Source organism: Aplidium turbinatum, chromosome 5, assembly GCF_918807975.1.
Source record: "Aplidium turbinatum chromosome 5, kaAplTurb1.1, whole genome shotgun sequence".
In the NCBI taxonomy this organism is placed as follows: Eukaryota; Metazoa; Chordata; class Ascidiacea; order Aplousobranchia; family Polyclinidae; genus Aplidium; species Aplidium turbinatum.
Genome location: NC_137476.1, coordinates 7,289,990 through 7,312,890, shown reverse-complemented (window position 1 = coordinate 7,312,890; position 22,901 = coordinate 7,289,990). Strand labels below are relative to the sequence as shown.

At 38.9% G+C, this 22,901-nt stretch overlaps 1 protein-coding gene across 2 annotated transcripts in view; it reads right to left on the bottom strand.

Moving 5' to 3' along the window:
* The window catches only part of LOC145770300 (uncharacterized), a 32,722-nt gene extending 18,055 nt beyond the window's left edge, over window positions 1-14,667 (bottom strand). Inside the window, exons 1-2 of one of the 2 annotated variants that reach the window (XM_082581898.1) lie at window positions 14,528-14,667; window positions 14,266-14,301 (exon numbers count right to left, since the gene is read on the bottom strand). In XM_082581898.1, coding sequence (XP_082438024.1) covers window positions 14,266-14,301; window positions 14,528-14,547 — 56 coding nt within the window. In that variant the 5' untranslated portion in view covers window positions 14,548-14,667. Of the gene's footprint in view, window positions 1-14,265; window positions 14,318-14,527 lie in introns of those variants that run through there. The other variant, XM_082581899.1, reaches the window with a different exon arrangement.
* Between the last annotated feature and the right edge of the window lie 8,234 nt (window positions 14,668-22,901).

Here is a 22,901-nt window from a genome sequence, read left to right as displayed (position 1 = left end):
TCGATCATCTGCTTTAGGTTACGTAACTCAAAGAAAATCATAATTTGTTGCCGTCATAATGCACCGGCTATAAAATCCATCACAGTAAAATCTTCCAAATATTTTTAAACCATTGTCAATATTTTTAAACCTTTCTTCCACTGATTAAACATTAATGTCAACGAAAAGGCACCAACTTTTACATAAGTGCTGAGAAGGAAGCATTTGAAGTGAGCGTAGATACCTTCTTGTAAATCGAGGAGGGCTGACGCCTATATCCATTAGGATTTAGGAATGAAGCTACCCTCTTTTTCCTAAGCATCGCCCAGACAGACATTTGCAGACGTTGAACCAAAGCTAAAAAGGATTAATTTGGTGGCTGGTCTTTCATGTTCATGTAAATATTTTTTTTTTTAAAGTCACAATCAGGGTCTCATTTTATAAGTTATTTTGATAATTATGAATCCATTTATCGAATGTGGGCAACAATTTCTAACATCTTTTATGCCTTTAACTTTCTAAAGATTTAGACAACTACGCTATACTTTAGAAAATAGACTGTATACATAGGTGACGTCAGCCGAGTGGCTTTTAGAGCGAAGCATAACTTCCAGTTGTGGGCACTGGTTACTTTCAAAGTGATTGAGTTACAGTTACTTCGCTCAAAAAGTAACTAGTTTCAGTTACAGTTACCGTTTTGTTAAAAGTAACTTGTTACAGTTACTTTTCAAAGAAATGGATGTGTACTGACGTACAACTACTCTTCTTTGCATGAAGTACAAGTTGAAAAATACATGATAAAGGGCAAGACGATACTTTGTTCGTAGCTGTTGCCTAACTACAAAACAGCGACCACTCTGCTAGCTCTCCACCAGGGGCGGATCCAGGTATTAACGCTAGGGGGGGCGATGTCATTGACATTCAGGAAAGTGATCAGCCCGGCACAAACAACGACGGGGGTCTCCCCTAGAATATTTAAATCGAATTTGGTGCGTTCCGAAAGCATTTTGAAAACAAATTATGAGAAATTCTATAACTTAAAAAACCCTTTACAATGCTGTTGTTTGACAAAGGGAGGGATGAAGAGGTGATGTGTCCTTGTCATGTCAAGTTGAAGCCTGTACAACCGAGCCGCATTTATAGTTGAGACTGAAGGTTTCACTCTTGATTGTTTCACAGCAATTTAAAATTTGACCACGGAAAGATAATAACAGGTAGGCTAATTCTGTCTTCGCAATGTCACAACATAATATTGATACAGACATTGACTTGAGGTTGGTATAGACTTACTGTATAACTTCGAGGTTTTATTCCTCTGACAAGTTTTGAATTGTTATAAAGAGCAGTCGTCGTCGTCGTCGTCTGAGCTTCTGGGGCCGAGGGTCTATCCTTTTACCACCCCAGATTCACGATGTTCCCGGACTACACTGGAAGGCTGCTAGAGAGCAGCCAGTCTTTAGTTTCATCATCCATGACGCGCAGACCTTCCACTCCGTTAGGTGGCTTGAAGATGGTACAGTCATTGATGATGTGGTCTGCGGTCTGTTCCTCGGCACCACATTCACAGGAGGAGGAAGAAGCCATTCCCCATTGGTGCATGGTTGAGCGGAAAAGCCCGACGCCCGTACGGAGACGGTTGAGGCGCACCCATGCCTGTCTCTGTAGTGTCAGGCCGATGGGGCGTGTGTCGGCGTCGGGGATGAATGAATGGAGTCTGGTGGTGCTTGACCTCCATTCAGAATGCCATTTATGGTCCGCCCAAGTAGCCGCAGAGATGTCTTGTTCGTCAGCTTCGTTGATCAGAAGCCGAGCGGCTGGCACGAATGGGTGTCTTGATTTCAGTCGGCGGGGGTGCCCGTTTGGGAAGGCAGAGATCTTGTGGTGGAGAAGATGATTAGGCTCCAGTGCCCGTCGACCGAGGGACAGAGTGGCTTCTTCGCGACGAAGCTCAGCAGGTTGGATGCCAGCGAGAATGGGGAGATTGTCCAATGGTGTGGGACGCAGGCATCCGGTCACTGTGCGCAGGGCGCTGTTTATGGCAGTGTCGATGTTGTGGCAGTGAGCACTGCGGCACCAGACAGGTGCACAGTACTCTGCTGAAGAGTAGACAAGGGCTAAGGCTGCTATTCGCAAAGTGTCAGCCCTCGCCCCCCTGCTAGAGCCTGCCAGGCGCTTCAGTAATGCAGCGCGGGATGTCAGTTTCTTGCGCAGTGACACCAAATGGTGGCGGTATGTGAGCGATCTGTCTAATGTCACCCCAAGATACCTTGGCTCGGGGCAGAAGGACAGAGGTTTTCCGTTGTTGTGGACATGTAGCTCACGATCAGCTTCCCGATTGTGTAGGTGGAAAGCTGCCGCCACAGTTTTGGTTTCGCTGAGTTTCAGTCGCCAGTTCTGGAGATAAGCTGAGATGGTTTGCATGTCCTGGGCAATGAGGAAAGGTTATGAATACATTCAACATAATGAGCAACAAAAGTGGGGGCCAGGTCAAAACACTGGGTTATGCTCCACCCCCGTAGAATTGCCACTATAGGCTAGCTTTCGATTGTAAATTTTTATTTTGGACCAACGAAACACTACAATTTGTACATTAAAACTATAGAATGGCAGTTAAACATAGTGAAATGACGACCAAAGTATATAGTCCTCCTTAAAACGTGTTATGCACGGTCGCTGCAGCAGACAAAGAAAGAAACTAACAATAACAGAAGGTGTTTGCGGTTTCTACTGTTATCACGGAGTCTGGGTCAATTAAAATGTCCCGATGCTGGTATAGTAAGACCAATTCATTCAGTCTTTCCTCGCCGATGTTGTTCCTCAGCCAGGTTTTCAACGACCGAAGAGATGAAAAGTTTCTTTCGGCTGATGCTACGCTGACTGGCAAGGTTAAAAGTATTTTTAGAAGAGAGTGTACGATTGTGTACACATCTTCATCACACTGTTGTAAAGCTTCTTCCGCAGTCATCGGTAAGACTGCAGCAGTCGCCGGAACAGTTATATTTGTCACTTCTCCTTCCATAGTTGGATCTCTGAACGTAGAGCAGATTCCACATTATATATATGACGTAGCATGTCGTTGTAGGCATTGCAAATGACTTTTGTCAATGCTATCGGGTCGATAGGCTACTTGAGCAATTTCGTGGTAGCAATGATGTTAGGTGACGAGATGCTAAAGTCTCATTGAAAAAAAATTGAACTTTGCTGTTTCTAGATGCAATTTCAAGGTAGAATTCCAATGGTTTTAGTGCCACGTCTGACCGCCAAAGTTACCAATAACCTGCTCTGTCAACCAATCTATCTAGGCTAAGGGATTTATCGCTATGCTCTGCACTGTCTGTAGTGCCGGCAAAAAGTTTAGAAACTTTTTAAATTTTAGTAATTTCGTTCGGTCATTAGACTCTGTGACGAAACAATATCCTTATAGCCTACTATAGTTATTATTATGGCCTACCTTAGCCTAACCTAAGCTTTGAACATGGCGAAAGACTTATTCTGCATTGCTTTCGATATGTTGTTTTCCTCATCGTACACATAGCCTATAAATGAAGAATAAAGCTACTTTCTTAGTTTTTAGGGGGGGCGATCGCCCCAATCGCCCCCCTCTGGATCCGCCCCTGCTCTCCACATATTATAATGCTTCTAAAAATCCATAATCCAAGCCCAAAACGTACGCCTACCAAAAATAAAAAATTGAAAAAACGACATGCCAAGGACACTCCGTACTTATAAGCAGAAGGCCGTGTCAATACTTTTATACCGGTATCTAAAATGAGCGAAGAAGCACAACATCAATTTCCTTTCAGAAACAACAGCATTTCAAAATTATGATCGCTAAGCCCAGCTCGCTTTGGCTTCAAAATGTATTTTCCTTCCAAAGTCGCTATGTTCAATCTGCCGCGAGTCTCAAGCAGGATTTTATTTAGTCGTCATTGGGCAAATTCTTGCAATGCAAAATAAAACAGGCATACAATAGAAAATTTTAAATGCACAATATTATAAACTGCTTGTGCTGCATTGCAACACAAAATTTAATAATTCTCTGATCTTATTTTTGATTGAATAAATAATTGTGGCTGGACTATGAAATCGATGTAGTTGCAGTGACGTTGCCGTTTTTATGAGGATTTACCCAGCTACTAAAACGATGTATTTTTAGTACTGAAAAAAAAGTCTACAGACATTGAATCAATGCAAAATGCACAAATTTTTCTTGCCGGGTAGTGCTAGGCAAGTCGGCATGGACTTCAAAACTTATTTGAGGTTTATTCGTGCATTTTTTTAACTTCTGTGATGCTGCAAAAAATTCAACTGTTTTTTGCTATTACAATCTACTTTGTGACAAACGGTCCTACTCAATACAGTTTCTTTTACTAAGTTAAACAAAACTTGACAACACCATAGAATAAATCAAAAACAAATATTTTCATTCTGGTGAGTGGAACAAACTGCAAGACGTTTTTATAAAAAAAAGTGTCCAGAGTGTCGTGAAGATTCGTTTGACTCGCACAGAACAAGATACTTCTCAACAATACAAAATTGTGTGAACCATAGGCTATAGACGAAACAGCTTGAATTGTTTCTGACTATCCTGAAAGACAACAGTGAAACCTTTTCAAGAAAAGCAATTCTACTATTGCGTTATTCAAAATCAGACTAACGTCTTCGGACGTTAAAATCCTTTAAAATGAACAGCTACATTGAGCGCTGACAAATACGTCGGCAAGAAAAACCGCAGACAGAAAAAATCTTAAAATCATTGTCAGCCTTCAGTCTCTCGAGAGAATGGAAACCGCAAACCGTGATGACGTCAAAGAGTGGGAAAAAACGAACATTTTTTCTTGATTGCAGTGTTTCTTTATTTTAAATGTGGTAAAAAAAGTACTGCTTGTGTATTGCTTTGAATCAAGAGTATTTTAAGCAATTGAATGACAATTTTACAATTTTCATAACCCCAGATAAATTTTCTATCTGTTGTCAAAAGATGGTAATGATGAGACTCGTAATAAAAGAGTTATAAGCGCTTAAACTGGGTGCTGAATCAGCACCACCTGGGGATTCGGTGGAACTCAGAACCTAGGGATAATAGGGTTAAAGGTGAAACAGGCTGTCAAGGGTTTAGAGCAGTGGTTCCCAACCGGGGTGCCGCGGAACCCTGGGGTGCCAATTGCAATGCTCAAAGGTGCGGCGAGATATTGCAATACTGTGGCCCAATCTTTATTTTAACTTTAACCCGTTAAGTGCGGAATTTATTTATTTATTTTAACTCTAATCCGCGGTAAGCCTTTGTTTTCTCGCCCAGGAAAAACAGCGTAAAAAAGATTTTGATTCGTTGCTGTTCTTTCCAAAAAAACGTCCGCCCCGATGGCTCAGTGGTTACGCGCCCGGCTCAAGATCACGCGGCGCTGGTTCGACTCTCGGGGTGCGCGCTTGAGCAACGCATTTTTAGGACTGCTTTAGATTCAGCGGCACTTAGTGAGTGGAATAATTCAACACTTCAACAATCGGAAAACTTCACTCTGCCAACCTCGGTAACCGGCCTTGCGAGAGCCTCCACAACAGTGGCGGCTCGTCAGAACGTGCTGCGGTACTGCAGCACCCCCTAGCGTAATTTCACTTGTTACACATATAACTTAATGTATAACCTAACGTTTATTGAAGAACCTAATACATGTGTATTTCTTGAAAATCTTCTCAAACCTATCGTCATGTCTAGAAAACAATAGTACAAATCACCGCATTAAACAAATTCTGGTACGGAAACTCTGGTACTGCAGTCCCAGTTTCGGCTAGTTTGTGCGGTATTGCGCATGCGCGAATTTCTCACAAGCGACGATTTTGGCTGGGAGAGGGACTGCGTTTTTTGCAGTACCAGTGTTGCCATGTTGTAGTCTTGAAATTTCTCTTACGACAGAAACTGCTGGACTGTAAGCAATAGCAAGTGGTATTGCTATTGGCAACCCTGTCAGTCGAAGCTAGTCAGGCAGCTAAATGTGTGTTCTCCCTCACTGACTTGCAGTTGCTTTTTGAGCTGTTTAGAGTTAGACTAATGTAAATTAAGTATTTTTGTAGAGTTAGACCTAGACGTCAGTGTTTTAGACAATTATGATGTTGGACTAAGAACAGATGCTTGCTTACAGCATAGGCTACATTTATTTTTTTTAACATTTCTCACTGCATAGCATTAACTGGTTACCTTTTCTTGTTTATTGGCATGTTCGTATACCGTATTGATGTTAGCTCTATATTGTAGCTTTCACAACCATTTTCATTCCAGACACGTTAATGATGAAAAATAAACTGAACTACCGGTATATGCCAACAGTGAATAGGCTATGAATCTTTAAACTGCATACCGTATGAAACATCAAATCCATAATGCCAGATCAAACCTTAATGGTATATATAAATTGCAGATTTGCGTTGATTTATACAGTACTTTGACTATATTTTTGAAAGAGTATTACTATTGTGCACAAGAATTGGAAGTCATGGCAACCATACTCTCTCAAGAAACATGCAGTGTTTGGCATTCTATGCATTCTTGCAGAATGTTAACTGTTGCATTATTAGGTTTTTCTTCATTCTGACGTATCCTGTCAAACTGACAAGTGTGATGCAGCCAAAGTGACTTGTGATGTAGCAACACAATATGACACATCGGATTTTAGTGTTTCACTGTCAAAAGGATGCCAAGCTACAATTAAGCCCAAAAAAAGCTTCAAAAAGTAAGGAATGTTTAACACTAATTTTCTGTACAAAAAGTTTATAAAGTGCACATTTGTTGGTTTGTGAAATAGAATTATTGTGAAACAGCGTATTTCTGCCAAACGGTAGTACAAAATCTACAACATTAATATGTAAATATGTTGAGGCACGTGCTTATTAGAATTTTAAGCTCTGCAGACTACATCTGAAGAGTTAAAACCTTAGAGGGAACACCGAAACCTTCCCTTGCCGAAATTACGCAAAAACAAAAAATTATATATACTGTATGTGCAATTTGCACGTCGTGGATAACCACAACTAGCTATATTTATAGTATTTTTATTGCAGAAGAGGTGATTATTTACTTGGCATATATGCAGCATTACAATAGAACGATAGCAGAGCATGGACATTGGACAGCAACAAAGGTATGTAACTGAGTTTGATTGCTTTTGTTAACGCCATGGTCAAAAATCGGCATGCTGAGTTGCTATACAATGTTACGGTTGCTCACTGTAAAATCTTCACGATTGTTGATGTAATTCAAATAGTAACAACGTTCATGTATGCAGGTGTTATAGGCACCCAGCTTATCGGCAGTTTGTGCGGTGGGTGTGGGGTCACCTTGGTCGTTCAATTCGTGTACCTGTGCCAGCATATGTGGTCAACAAAGTGAGGGAGAAGTTTTCAAGGTAAGTTTATGTTGGATTCAAGTATCCGGACCTTCAATAAGATATTATTGTATGAAATCGAATTTCATTTACTTTGAAATAGTAGCCTAAAGTACGGATTGATGTACAGCAAATAAGCCTACAAAATGTTTATGAGTTCCCAAATGAAAAACTTGGCTCAGAGCATTCCGGGTGCCTACATGCATTTCATTTATTGCCGAAAATATTTTGTTTCATTCAACATATGTCTTTGCACTATGGGATTGTTATAACGGTTATTTTTTTCCAAAGGTTACGTCGAAGATTTGGAGTTGGCAGTGGCAGTAACGCGCGATCAGAAAAGTTTGGCATCATACCGAGCTGAGTTGGAACATACCGAACGTAGTGGAAACATCAAACTTGAAGTTTGAAAAATGCATTACAAGTAGGCTATTCTACATGTTAAAATTTATAGATTAATATAGAATGAATTACGGTTTTTATTTTTGTTTTTCTTGACCTGATATTGTAGTTACAGAAGGCAAATTTTTGCATGTTGCTTCTGTAACTTTTTATAAATGTTATTTCAAAAAAGTCCCATCTATGACTACATGTACCATTGTCACCACATTAAACTGTACTTTTTGTTTTATAGGAAATTGTTTGTTGATCTGTGTGGTGGAAAGCTTTCACACAGAATAGAGCATCCATTGAGAAAAGAGGAAAAGCTGTTTTTATTTTTTGATTTTACTCATAATCTAAAGAATATTTACAACAATTTTGGAAAAAGGAAACGGATAAATCTCCCTTGTGCTGGCCATGAGCACCTGCTTGGTCAGTCATGTATTGCAGAATTTCATCATGTGTCTCGCCTGTATGCTGTGGAAGAAGACACGCCATTAAAGGTTGCAAACAAACTAAAGAAATCCTCATTAAATCCAAGCAACATTTCACGGACATCTCCACTGCATGCTTTCAGTAGGTTTTTAGTTAGCGTTCTTATAAATGGATTATTGTACAAATGTACAGTGGTAGAAAATGCATTCAATGTAACTTCTTCAAAAACTTGAAGAACATGTAATCAAGTGCAAAGAGCCTAATTCTGCATTACACAACTACAGTTGGTGAAACAATTTTGTGTATTCATGTGCAAGGTTTCTGTTCATGTCAATGCTTTACTAGTATTTTTGTGTGACCACTAACTAGTTTTTTTTGGCATGCAGGTGTTTTCAATGAATCAACTGTTCGTGGCTTGGAACAGCACAGCTTGTTCAGCATTTTCAGAAACTGCTCGATACATCAGTTGTATCACCAACGTTTGAAAAGAAATATCTGTTAAAACTTGCTTTAAAGGTATGTACATTGTACAGTCTGTGGAGGTCAAAGAAACAAGCAGTATAGTGCAGATATGATAAGCCTATAAAATTTTGGTACTTTCTTCAGGAGAGAAAGAAAGAGATCCTGTGTTCATGCTATTAAGCATCAGCCATGTCCTGGACGACAAGACTGTTGAGTGGCTGGTGATTTCCTGCCCTCCAATCTATCCTGGAAAGATCTGCTCATATGCCGATGATGAGCATCAGCCATGAACAAAATCATGTTGCGGTGCATTTTTATGGAGGAAACAAAAATTTTGAAGAATTGCGTGGATGTGGAAAGGCTGGGCTTTTGTACAAGACACTCACAGCTTGCATTCAGTCTATGGGAGCAGTAGTTGAACTTGCCACCTACCTTCGAACCAATCATGGTATTGATTATCTGCTTTCAGGAAGATTATGTGCAAGTGTTGCAAGTGCTGTATAATCGCCAAGTCAGGTTTTTCATTTTAAGAAAAAACAATTTTTTGTTTCAAAGTTCTAAAAATCCACATTTTCAACTGCTTCAAATTTTTATTTTTTGTCCTGAAAACACCAGGAATGGCATTTTAGAGCATATAAAAGTGCAAAATTTTCTGGGGGGGCATGCCCCCAGACCCCCTAGGAGGTTCGCGCCTTAGGCGCTCGTCCGTTTCTGCCACTCTATGACGTCACACTGAACAACATCATTTGCAGCACCTCCATGAGCAAAAGTCACGAGCCGCCACTGCTCCACAAGTATGCGAAACTACCAGGAATAACCTATCAAGGCTTTGTCAGTCCGAGGATAAAGATTCAAAGCCAACGCATCATTATTGCCAGGTTTCATAATTTTATTTTGCGTTTCACGGCGCACAAAGTCAAATTGCAGTGATGGATTTTATCGAATTGTGTGAACCAGCACGATTATAAAATTGCACGATTGTTTGCGAAACATTATAAAATTGGAAACTTATGTTGGATAAAAATTTGATGAGTTCTGGATAAAAATTCAAAATGAATATCCTTGGGTTAGAAAGAAAGCTATTGTACTTTTGCTGCAGTTTCCACATCATACCTATGTGAGAGTGGATTTTCCGTATTAACGAACATTAAAACTAAAAAACGAGAACGACTGCTTATAGTCGAGGAAGAAATGCGGGTGGCTTTATCGAATGTGCCCCCAGATGTTAACGCTTTGAAGGTTGGGGGGGGGGCTGCCAATTCAACTTTTTTGCATCAACAGTTGTATCTCTAAAACCACTGAGGCTGCGACTACGAGATTTTTTGACTTTTCCTAACTTTTATTCACCTTTATTGAGCTGAAATTTTGAGCGAATAAAGGTTATAAATTGAGAGATATAAGGCATTTCTCAGCACATCCTCTGAAATATTTCATATTCTATTGTTCAAAATTTTCCCACCAGCTGCATGAAAGTAATTAATTTGGCCCATGTCTCGTTAATTAAATGATTCAAATTGAGATTATGTAAAAAAAAATTAATCACAACATTGCAATGCATGTTCTTCATTACTCTACCAAAAAATACTAAATAATCCAAACGTCATAAGTCACCTCAACATTTCAACGTATATCAGCAGTTTTAAAATTCACATAGCTTTAATTTTCGGATATGCTCAGCGTGAATAATTTTACAAAGTGAATCCCAAATTTTGAAACCGTGCCTTAAAAAATAACAGAGATATCACTCCTAAACTATAAGAAGAATCGACAGCCCCCCCCCCCCAAACTGAGCAAGACTCCAGGAGCCCAACCTTCTAAGGCAGGGGCGGGCAACTTCTCCAGGCGGCGGGCCTGATATGGGAAAATGAAGTAGTTGGCGGGCCGGATTCATGAATTGCTACATTAAGCGTGTATTTATCCACCTAGACAAAGAATGAATTCTATTTAATGTAATGTAAACTTTAAGTTTAAAGCATAAAGACCAAAAACAGTCTTTAATGAATTTATTAACAATTAACGTAATGTAGCTTCTGAAGTCAATGGGACATCTGTAGTCGATCAAAGTTGTCACTTTCATTGAAACATCTATGGTAGCCTACTGCTTTCTTGCCGACTTGTGTGAAAAAGCGCTTGAGCATATTTGTTAAATTCGCGACACTCCTTTTCAACTTTACGTTTCTTGGCAAAATCCATAGGAAAATATTTATTGTAGGCTACATTCAAAATCTAATTCTAACTGAAAACAAAGAAACTAAAAACACAAAGAACCAGAGAATAACCAACAATCACTATTATTTGTATACGTTCCCCGTGCAATTATTACACTAATCAGCCAAATTTCACTTTGATCTATTTTTCCAGCTTGAGACTGAAGGAGGTTCTTACAAGAGACAAAGAAAAGGGATGGAAGGCCCGTTAATGACGGAACATAACATGCTTGTCACTTGACTAAAAACCGAAAATAAATAATCAAAGAACTAAAAAATAACCAACAGTCACTATTATTTGACGTAGTAAGCAAGTAGTGGAGGATTGCGGTAGAGTGGCCGCGGGCCACATTATGTAAAGACCGGAAACTGTCTGCGGGCCGCTCAAAATCCCGTCGCGGGCCGGATCCGGCCCGTATGTTGCCCGTCCCTGTTCTAAGGGCTAAGGGACTTTGTGCAAGAAATCAAGCTCAAATTTCACACTGACTTTTGAATAAATACATTTATTTACGCGCGCTAAACTGTACAACTCATTCTGTGTTATTTCATATAGTTATTTGAAATACAGAAACCTCATAAAATTGATCCAGTTTTGCCAGGGTGCCGCAAACTATTTATCTCTTTGATAGGGTGCCGCAAGGTTAAAAAGGTTGGGAACCACTGGTTTAGAGAGTGTAGTAACTAGCCTACATTAGATTTGAGGTAACAAAATTTATGCTTTATTAAATTTAAGAAATAGCGATGCAGATTGTTTTTCAATATCTTCGATTTAATTTCATTAATGTGAACAGTGCCGGATTAAGGGTCTGCTGGCCTGTAGGCACATTTTATAAGTGGCCCGAAAATCAGGGTTGCCAACTAAAAAATTAGAATTGTCAGTGTTGCCAAGTCATTGTCATAAAGATCATTGTTGCAACTATAACACAGGGTACCGTGCAAAAACTTGGTCATATGCCTAACTAAATAACAACTTTGGCCGTTTTTGCGATTGAAAACGCGTTAACTAGTTGTTGGAGGTCAATCTTATGGAGTAGATCGCTTTCAATACACAAACGTGCCAGTGTACCAAGACGTTGTTGACACATTGTTGATCGTTTAACGTCTTTAATTCGTTTCAGTTGTGAAAACGAGCGTTCCCCCGAGCAATTCGTAGCCATTAGAGACAAGTACATTCTAAGTGCTACTTCAGTGTTCGGAAATGCATTATAACCACCAGTAGGGTGCAGCATTTTAAACATCTTTTGGGCACTTCCTGTTGCTGTTGTTTCATCGCATCTTCGCTCTTTATAGTCTAAAAGTTATTTTTAATTTCTTAACACAACACAGCGCCACGTTTGTTTCATTGCGTCACTCAACGGAAATGCGAATTTTTAAAAACACCAAAAAAGAAGTGGCAACATGTTTCAACTCGTCTTTTTTTAACGATTTTGCAACCTTGAATTCATCTGGAAAAACAGAGCTAATAAGATAAATACTTATTAGTTTAGAAAATGATTATTTTGAAAACATAACTAAATTTCTACCGATTTTAAAGTGGCCTGAATTTTTGACTGGCCTGTAGACATGTGCCTACTTTGCCTAATGGTTAATCCGCACTGAATGTGAAGGATGCTGCTGTTTGTTTTCAAGAAAACTTCGTCTTTGATAGGGCCAGGCCCGGATTTAGGGGGGGCAGAGGGGGCATGTGCCCCGGGCCCCCCGACTTTTGAAGGGCCCCCCTACGTGGAAAAAATGTAACTTTGTGTTATTTTTTCCTTTCAGCCTTTAAAGACTCTGCAAATTGGTGTGTAGTGCTGGAGTAATGCTATTGTAGACGTGGAGGTGGCTTTTCGCGCCATAGGCGCGAAAAATTTTTTACAGGGGGGCCCCCCGATCTAAAAGTGCCCCGGGCCCCCCATCAGCTAAATCCGGCCCTGGATAGGGCAACAGTCAACACGCATGTCATCCTTTGCATCCAACCGGTTTCGGCACTTTGTTTTGATAGTTACCAAGGATGAAAATCCTGACTCACACAAATAAGTTATGTAATCGTAAAAGGGATTATAGCAGCCATGGCTCTCTTTACCAAAAGGGGATGTGCAATGTGCATAAACCTTTCACAATCTTAACCTAGCCTAGCTGACGTCTAGCTTAGCTGCAACTGATAAAATTTTGCAATGTTCAAATAGCAGCAAAAACAATTATGTGGAAAGTGACGCAATAAACGTACGTAACAAAAAACTGTACGTAACAAAAGTAGATTGTACGGTCCACAAGATTACAAGAAAAAACTAATTTTCTCAGACTACACCAGACTAGGATGTTGATTCAATCTTACTATTGCTGGATGTTTTATTTGGGTTACTTCCTACTTCGCCGGCGCTTAGACACGTGCCCAGCTGGGAGAACCTTTTATAGAAATATCACCCTCCAGTAGACGTCAAATTATTGTAAGGATCTATACTCCTTATTGCGCCTCGCTTTCCGTTATCTCCTCCAGCTGATACAGCATCTGATGATACCGATTCTGACTAGTTCATCAAACAGACTTTGTGTTGCTCGCAGTGTCCCAATTGTGCCGAAATTATGTTGGCTTATAATCTTACGTAAATCGAGGCAATCTTCTCGCAGGCAGATTTTAATATGTTACCTGTCCCTGGTTGAGCAATTAACGTTATTATATGATAATTGATAATTCAACGTCGCTAGATGTCAAATTAATGTAAAACAAACGTAAATTTCTTATTGGGCATTGTTGTTACGCAATATATAACCCGCCGGAAAAATTAAATCGATTTGTGCCGACTCGAACGTTGAATCAACCCAAAATTAACTTACTTTTCCCCCCTTGAGTTAAACAGCGTCCATATCGCGTTGCTCGCTTTATCGCTACTTTTGGTATTATTACATCACAACAAATCAAACAATGCATTCGTAATAGACTACTCTAGTATATTTTTCGCTTCTCGTTTTACATGTTTTAGTACAATCTTTTCCTACTGAATGTTCACAGCAATTGCCGAGGCAATTTCAACTTTTGCCGTTTGGCCTCGGCAACGTTTTTGCCGAAGTAAAAATATGCTAATTTCGAAGACTGAACCATTGCGAATTTGCAAACATACACATTCAATGAAATCTGTTTGAAAACTCTCGCCCACCCAAAATTCCTCTCTTCTAAGAAAAAATTGACGCCTATATATACTACTATTTATAAAATTTCAAATTATAGAAATAAAATGGCACAGGTCTAAACAATAAGCATTTTAACCAAAGATGTCAATATATGTAATACTGTGATTGCTACTAATATGTAATGTATGCCATCTTTATTACAACACCAGATATTGAATGCCCAAGTTAAAACAAAAGTTAACATACGTGCAAATAAATGCTAACAACAATTTACACTCTGCAATATCTATCACCAAACATATTAGACTACTTACAACCCTGGAGAAGTCCAGTGCTCTTGACTTGAATTTCTGTAACATTATAATAACTTTTAACAAAAGTCACAAAACTTGAATGCATCCATTATAAAATACAATTTGAAATCATATGTACAAGACAAGCACATTGTTTAGTGCATTATGACTCATTATACAAAATATATTGCCATGTGCACCCTAAAGTATTGCTAGCAAATTTAGCATTTTTATGCAGAAATCAATAAGACATTAAAATTAAAAACTGTTTTGAACAACTTACCTTTCTGTACCAGGGTACATGGTCAATTTATGAAAAAGTGATGCATATGTGCAGAACAGTACAACTTAAGACACAATTTACAACAGAAGCATATACAATAATTAGCACACAAACTTCATGACTAACAACATGATCCTAAATCTTCAGAAAATAAATTTATTTAATTTATGGAAAGGGGTGGTGCATTGAAATGAGATCCTGTTACCTACATATACAGTACATGTTAGACTTTAATTAAGCTATGTGATATTTTATCATAAAAAGCCATACAAATTAAAGGTAAAATCATATTATTTGGAAACAAAATATAAATCAGGAAACAAGCTGCATAGTAGCAAGTTATACGATGGCACAACTCCGATAGTCAGTAAAAAACCACAAGCTGTCATCTAGTCAACAACCACCCCATACCAACACATTCAGTTGAGTGACTTTGATTCAATTACGCGCTCATACAGCGAATAGATGCGTGAGCAGACATCCACACTACATCAATGACCATACAAGAATTAGTAAATCATCACTACATGTACCGGTCCGGTATGTAATGGCATCTTGCCAATTTGTCTCATATCCTTCTGTAGATTTACTGTTTATATATATTAGAATGTTTAAATCAAATACAGCTAGGCCTATTACTCTCTAAACCCTTGATAGCATGTTTCACCCTAAAAGGAGGATCACCAGAAGGTCCTTATTCAAATAAGGATTTTTGTATGAATGTCAAATTTGAAAGACCATGATTGCCAACATCTGCATCAGATTAGGCACATAATCATCATGCATTTTCATCTAAAATGAAATTATCCCAGTTTATATCTATGAACTTGTATTCTAAACAAGTTCATCATTTGCAGGAGCTCCAGTTTGTCCTTGCTTGACCCAACAACATCGGCTGCGTAGCCGAGTGGTAAGAACGTCTGTGCGACGTTCGAAAAGACGTGGGTTTGACACCGCTCCAGAGCATGTGGTTGTGTCTCTGCAAAGACACTTAATGGCAAGCCAAAACAAGGGGAGCAGCTTACTTTAAGAGTATATGTCACTTCGCTGCTTCCTGTCATCCGTTGTATTGCAACTGTGATCGCAGTCTACTGTATGTTATCGCAATGGGCACAAATAAAAGCATTATTATTATATTACAATTAATTGAGATATAAAACAATACAACACCCTGTTATGAGACTTGTTAAAGTGCTTGCAATACGCTGATTAGCTTACGTCATCATACAACTTTTAGTGTTAGTATTTCAAAACTTCTTTTTATATCAAGCATGGCTTACTAAGCCTTCTTGTTAGTCACAAGGCAGCCTATTGATTTATGTATTTCGGTTATTCAGATTAACCACTTGTCAACTAAACATTATCAGCTTATTTAAATGACAAAATTGAGTTTTAAAATATAACTCCTTTAAATGACAGCGCACTTGGCATTGCTCCATAATTAATTCTTGAATACATTACAGCATGGCATAAATTTAAACTAATAAACAGAGGAGCAAGAAATAGTAGATTCATGAGCTAAACTAAATATTTTAAAACATTTTTGTTGATTACGAAGTAACAATAATTACTTTATCAAAATTTAGTCTCAACAGAATGAATCAGAATAAATCAAACGTAAGAAAATATATAAAACTGGAAAATGTATCGTAACAAATCCACGTGACAGAGAGAACACCTTTTATTTTGTCTGTTGTGAGAATGTTGCAGATGTTTAGCCTAACCCAATCCATAAAAAAAACTTTCGTCTATCTTCATTTTGCTAAAATTGCTATTAAAAGTACCGGTAGGCTATTGTTGGGTGTAGAAATTTCATTATCCAGTTTAGGATTTTTTTCTATGGTTGGAACTGACAGAAGGTGTCTAACCCATTTATTTGTGCCTAGCAAAGTAAAATAATTTAACGCAAGTGCACAGATGGTGAATTTGAGTTTAGTCCCATTTATAATAGAGAGCAGAGGTACCGTAGTAGTTTTGTTTGGTGTTTTCACACTTGAAGCTTGTTGCCTTTTAGCCAGTTTTTAAATATGATTAGCAGAGCTAAAACCATTTTATGGAGCAGAATTTAAGATTGTGAATTAAAATGCAATAGATGGTGGATTTCTACTCACTGTTTGCTGAAAATGAATGATTTAAATACATGCATGGCTTGTATGATGTCAATGTCAACAATCTATTCACACTGGACCTGAAAAACATTGCTACAAGAGGACACAGCCTTAAGCTGGAAAAGCCAAGGCCCAAGACCAGAAAATTTAGTAACTTTTTTACTTGCCGTGTGATCAATGGGTGGAACAGTCTCCCTGAACATGTGGTTACTTCGCCAAGTGTAAATTCGTTCAAAGCTTCGTTAGATAAATTTTTCCAAAACCGGGATATTGTGTACACCCCACAATGTTTCTAATTTTTATGTTGTGTTTTGTGTAAGCTTACCACAGTAAGTTTGTTTGCAAAATTTTTAACGTTACCTTCTATTTATACTGTTGTTGCCAATATCTAATACTGTAGGCCTAGTGTACTATTTATTGTTGTGATTGTGTAGCCTACTGTTATTACTGTACCAACACTAGTGTTCAATTACACTGTTAGCATTAGGCATTCCAGTAGTCACTGCCTAATTGATGCATACCAATATTGCTTTAGTACAATAACAAAAATTTTGGTATTGTTTTTGTGTGTCTTTTTACCTTATATAGCTGTTTACTTTTGCGTGTGTATCACTGTTGATACCTCTGTTAATCTTAATATTGTTATTATCTTGATTAGTTGTTTACTGTACGTGATTGAAAGATGAATAAGCACTCTGCTTTACAACATCTCATATATTATTATTATTATATTATATTATTATTATTAAAGAAGGTGTTACTCGAATATGTTACTTTAATGTCTATAAAATAAGTGAATAACCAAAAGAAATTCAAAGAAACTCCACTTTGATAGCTCAGTTGGTTAGAACGGGACTTCTGGAACGACGAAGCTGCAAGATCAAGTGGCGCTGGTTCTACCCTCAGGCTGTGTTATCTTCAGCAACGCACTTTAAGAACTACTCTCCATATCAGCCGCATCTAATGGATGGAATAATTCCCCAGCAACAAGACTTCAACAATCAGAAACTTCACTCTGTCAATCTAGGTGACCGGGCCTGCATCAGTGATTCAAAGCCTCTACAAGTCATACAAAACTCCCAGGATTAAGCTCTGCAAGAAGCTTTCCCAGACAGAGGATAAAGATTCAATCAATCAATTCCAGAGCTGGTATAGAAGTCTCCACCCTGGTCAAAAATACCACAAAATCACACATTGGAATTAACCAAACATATAGGGTGAAACTACTTTATCTTTGCTTTAATATTCATATATTTATTTTCACCTAATATGTGTTGGTCCATTCCAATCTTTGACATATACTGTATTCACATTATACCGGTAGCATTTATGACCAGGGCTGACACTTGTACACCAGTTCCGAAATTCCTAGCCCTTAATGCCTAGTGTAGTGTGAGTTTTTGACACATGGGTGTAGAAAATCCTACTCAAGCAATACAAGTAAAAAATGGGCAACAAATCCTACCTGGCAGTAGAATACGCAAATCACAAAGTATAACACAAAACTAATGCAGACATAGCCTACAATTTAATTATTGGAAGGGGAACCTTCCTGCCTTTAGCTTGCAACGTTTAAGACTGACGATTGTTGGAAAAAACGTGCATTTTTAATGTTACATAATTGAGTAGCACAACTGAGCATAATTGAGGTTAATAAAGAGATGCTGATTTCATATGCAACGCACTTACATAGTTTTTCTTTGGCCTTTTTCGAAGTCTTAGCCCATGTCTAAAGCTTACAATGTTGTATAGCAACGTTTTTTTGACCGCTTGGGACGCACGTGAGTTTTTGCAACAAACCAAGTGAGCAAAACTGAACAAAAAGGAACAAACGGCTTCAATGATTGATTGGAGGAACTATTTTGTTTTCGGACTCCAAAAGCTTTCTTCATAGCTTAATCCTGGAAGTTTCGGATACTTTCAGGGACTGTAAACCACTGGCACTGACGCAAGTAGCCTACGGTCACCGAAAGTGAAGTTTCCGCATGGTTCTTGAAGTGAATTATTCCATCCACTTATAGCCGCTGAATGGAGAGCAGTCCTTGAAATGCGTTGCTTAAGTGCACACCCCGAGAGTCGAACCAGCACCACTTGATCTTGCAGTTTCTTCATTTTTGAAGTTAGGCACCTGCTTACGAATGTCACTGGGATCCAGACCGGAAAGATTTTAGAAGTCGTAGGGTTTGGCTAACTAAATGACCGCTTGGTCTTTCGCTACAATCCTGATAACGGCAGCGCCATAATCTAACCAACAGCTGCAACTTACAATGCGTTGTTTTTACTTTTCATTTATTTTGCTTGTTCGTTTATAACCTATGTGACGCTATTGAAACAAAATAAATGCACTTGACTTGAAATCATTTTAGGGAACCCGGTAGGTTGAAAATACGCCGCATATTTTTGCAATTGATCCTTCTAGTGGGATTCCCAGGCACTCAGTCATTTCAACTTGATGCAAAAGTTTCGTTTTCAGTACCAGTTTGAAAGTAAGGACCTATAAAACAATTTTGGTTCGAGTGTCAAGCTGTCAGATAAAAAAAAAAAAAATTTCGTTTTTGATTCTCTTTAATTTTGAAAAAGATCTTTCTCCCCTGCAGTTGGAGACCATCATACACAAACACATTCGCAGAGCAACGAAAACATTGGGAAAGGTTTCAACGCACCTTTTTTCCCTTAGAAGTAAGAACATGTTGAGCTCAATATTGTCTTCCACTTAGTGTTTATCAGGGTTTTCTGAGGCTTTTTTTCCACCATCAGCAGTTTTGACTTTGAAAAATTCTGCAAAATGAACTGTTTCAGTGGGAAAATTGGCTTCGAAATCCATGCAATATTCCTTCATTAATGCAGTAGCTGAATCTCGTTAGAGCTAAGATCCGTCAGTTTGGAAATGAAACCAAACTTACTTTCGACGCCATGGTATGCTTTCAAACGTTTATCCAGTTCTGCAGATAGTTTGTCAATTATGGCAAAATACACTTCAACTCTAAATTTATCTCTTGGGGAAAACATCGTTGGCTGTGTAAAGGGCTCATCAAAATGCCTATAACGTTGGATTTGAATTCGTTTTGAAGAACCTGCGTAGGTGTTGGATCCACATTTCTTCTAACCTTTTTCTTCATACGTTTTAAAGTTGGATCTTTCACTTTTGACAAAGCTCATGAGACTTTGTAGCCTAACAACTGTACTGCATTATTCCAACACAATCCCCTTTTTTGAAGGGACAGGTTTGTTTTTGTAACCTTTCCAAAATTGCACTCCACATTTCAAGCAAAATAGCTGTCTCCAGTTGTTTCAACTGTTTTACAAATCCTTCTCCTTCGACTTTGCTCTCTCGAGATTGAGCATCATCAGAGGCCAATTCTTCAAGCGCTAAAATGGTCTCACTGTATCCTTTGTTTAATGCACTGACTGCATCTGTATCTAGCTGACCATCTTGTATCAGATAATGTCTTTAAAACAGGCAAACCATCTAGGAATTTTCGATGGACTTGCCAATGGACTTGCCAATGAGTAGACGAGACGAGCCACGAATAAAGGCTTTGCAACAATTCAAAAAGCTCAGCGGCAGAACGGCATGTTTCTACAGCACATTTACCGATTAAATTAAGTGAATGTGCTGTGCAACTTGCAAGACACATAATGAGCTACACTAAGTAGCAAATAAATATGTTTTGTGTTAAGAAAAAAAATGAATAATTGGGGCGGGACAGGGGTGCTGCAGCACCGCAGCACATATGGGCGAGCCGCCCCTGCTTGTTTGAGATACGAATTAAAGCAGCAATCTCCAGCGGTGCAACTAAAAAAAATAGTAGATTTTTTTCTTTGAGGTGGGGCCCCCAAAACTGGGGGCCCTGGGCTTCAGCCCAGTCCGCCCCCCCCCCCCTTAATCCGGCACTGTTTGCTTACTAATGTAATGATATAGACGTTTTCTTCTTTTGCTCATTGAACTTTCTTTATTTATTCGCAACGTAAGTTTTATAATTTTTCCATTAATTTTTATATACTTACAATACTTTAAAATAAAATATGGATAGAATCATATAGAAGCTTATTCCTATCAACTGTAAAACGAATACAAAATGAGCAAGCGCAAATGAGCAGCGCATTATCAACAACAAAAAAAGACGTCCTGTCTGAAAGTGCCGCCCGGGGCGGTCCGCCCTCCTAGCTACGCCATTGCGCCACTTGTGCATGTCCGAACGAAAGCGGCCGACGCCAGTTCGCAGGCGGTTGAGCCTGACCCAAGCAAGCCTTACGAGGGACATCCACGGTGGACGGGGATCGGCGTCGGGTATGAAGTCACGGAGCGTGGAGGTGTGATTTTGCCACTCCGTGTTCCACATGTGGTTCGTCCAGTGTTCCGCACTTAAACCAAGTTTTTCTGCGTTCTTAAGTAGTTGTTGTGCGGCAGGCACAAAGGGGCGTCTTGATTTCAGCCGCTGCTTTATAGGTGGTGGACGTTTGAATGTTGCATGGAGGAGATGGTCGGGGTTCAGAGCGCAGCGAGCGAGAGAAATCGTGGCTTCTTTACGGCGTAGCTCAGCGGGTTGGATGCCTGCTAGGATGGGTAGGTGGTCCGTCGGAGTGGGACGGAGGCATCCAGTACACAGCCTGATAAAAAGGTTTAACTCTTTTAAATGATCTTTTTAGTTGAGAGACCTACAGTAGGCCTATATGTCTGTGGTCTTTTAATGTGACCTTGTTTCGGTCAAACATCAACATTTGTGCATGAAGCGCAACGAGGTGGAATGCGTTGAAGTGGCTATTTTCGGTGTTCTATCAACTCATGACAATTTGTCAACTCATCACTTGGTCTTGCAGTAGATAGCTGATTGATATTTTGGCTCCAGGCGTTGCCAACCATCGACGTATTTATGCGTGATTGCTGGAGCGTAGGAGCGGTTGTTTTTTGTGTTCTGTTTTCACAATGATTCCTGTCCAGTGTGTGTTTGGAATTTGAAGCGGGGCAATTAGGTTGGTTGTTACTCTCTTCTATCCAGTAGCGTTGGCCGGGGGTCCAGGGAGTTTTTTGGTCCCTGGACCGGGCTCATTTTAGGAGCCCGGAATTTTTCAAATTGCCGCGTGCTAAATGTTTAATATACTATCTATGGCAATAGAAAGCTATAACATTAGTCTTGTAAGTACATATAGATGCAATACATGTAACTTTTGGTATTAAACTACCATGCCATTCCTTATGTAAGCTTATAAAATGTAAAAAAAATAAGTTTTATCGGGCCCAGATTTTTTCAAAACATTGTTTTCCAAATATTTAACATTACACTGTGACAATGAAACTATAAATTCATTATTGTAACAACTATATTTAGATGCAGTTGCCTACATATTACGCCGATATTCCAGACTAAAATGATCCGATTACGCCATTTATAGACCTATGCAGTTTTTAAATAATAACATGTAGGCCAGGGGCCCAAATTTTTTCAAATCTGTCAAAATGCTAAACATTGACAATTTATCTTGGTCAACAAAAAAACAAAATCCAAAACGCAGACCATTAAACCCCACTAGGCTACAATAGGCTGAATGACAACAAAAAACATTTGGTCGTATTCAAAGCGTTCTGCATGCTGCCAGATAATGTTATTGTTTCTCAGACTACAAACAGAATCATTCAAAAGCGATGAATTGAAGTGAAACTGTGTTACTCATGAGGTGTGAATGTTGCTGACTTGTGACTTCTTATTCTCGAACAACCGTCGGGCAACGGCCGCGTTGGTTCAATACGAATCGAATGTCGAATTATTTCAACTTAAAGAAACGTAATCAAACGGAAGCTTCATACAAGTTATTTTTCAAATTTTGTTTGCCTGCGCAGCCTAACTTATAGACACAGCATAGGTTCAGGTGCCAGGGTTACAGATTAGCCTAAATGAAAATGATTTAAATTGAAATCATGTTTTCATGTTGGAAAGATTAATTGAAAAAAGTTAAAATCGAAAATGTCAGACCTAATCAGTTACGTCAAATGGTGGACATCTACTTCAATCCATCATTTGTGGTGAAATCCGTATAGCTAATAGCTACAACCATTACATTCAGGAAGCGATTTTAACTACAGCCTAACCACCATCCTATAACGAACACGCTAAATGTCGCAATGAACACGCAGTGAAAGAGTTCAATGAAGTATTGTGTCAGAATTGAATTCATTTCAGAATTTTCAGAATTGTGTCAGAATTGAACAGAGTTGAAATGTTGAAACAATGAAGTATTGTGTTAGAATTAAGCTCTCAAAGAAGCTT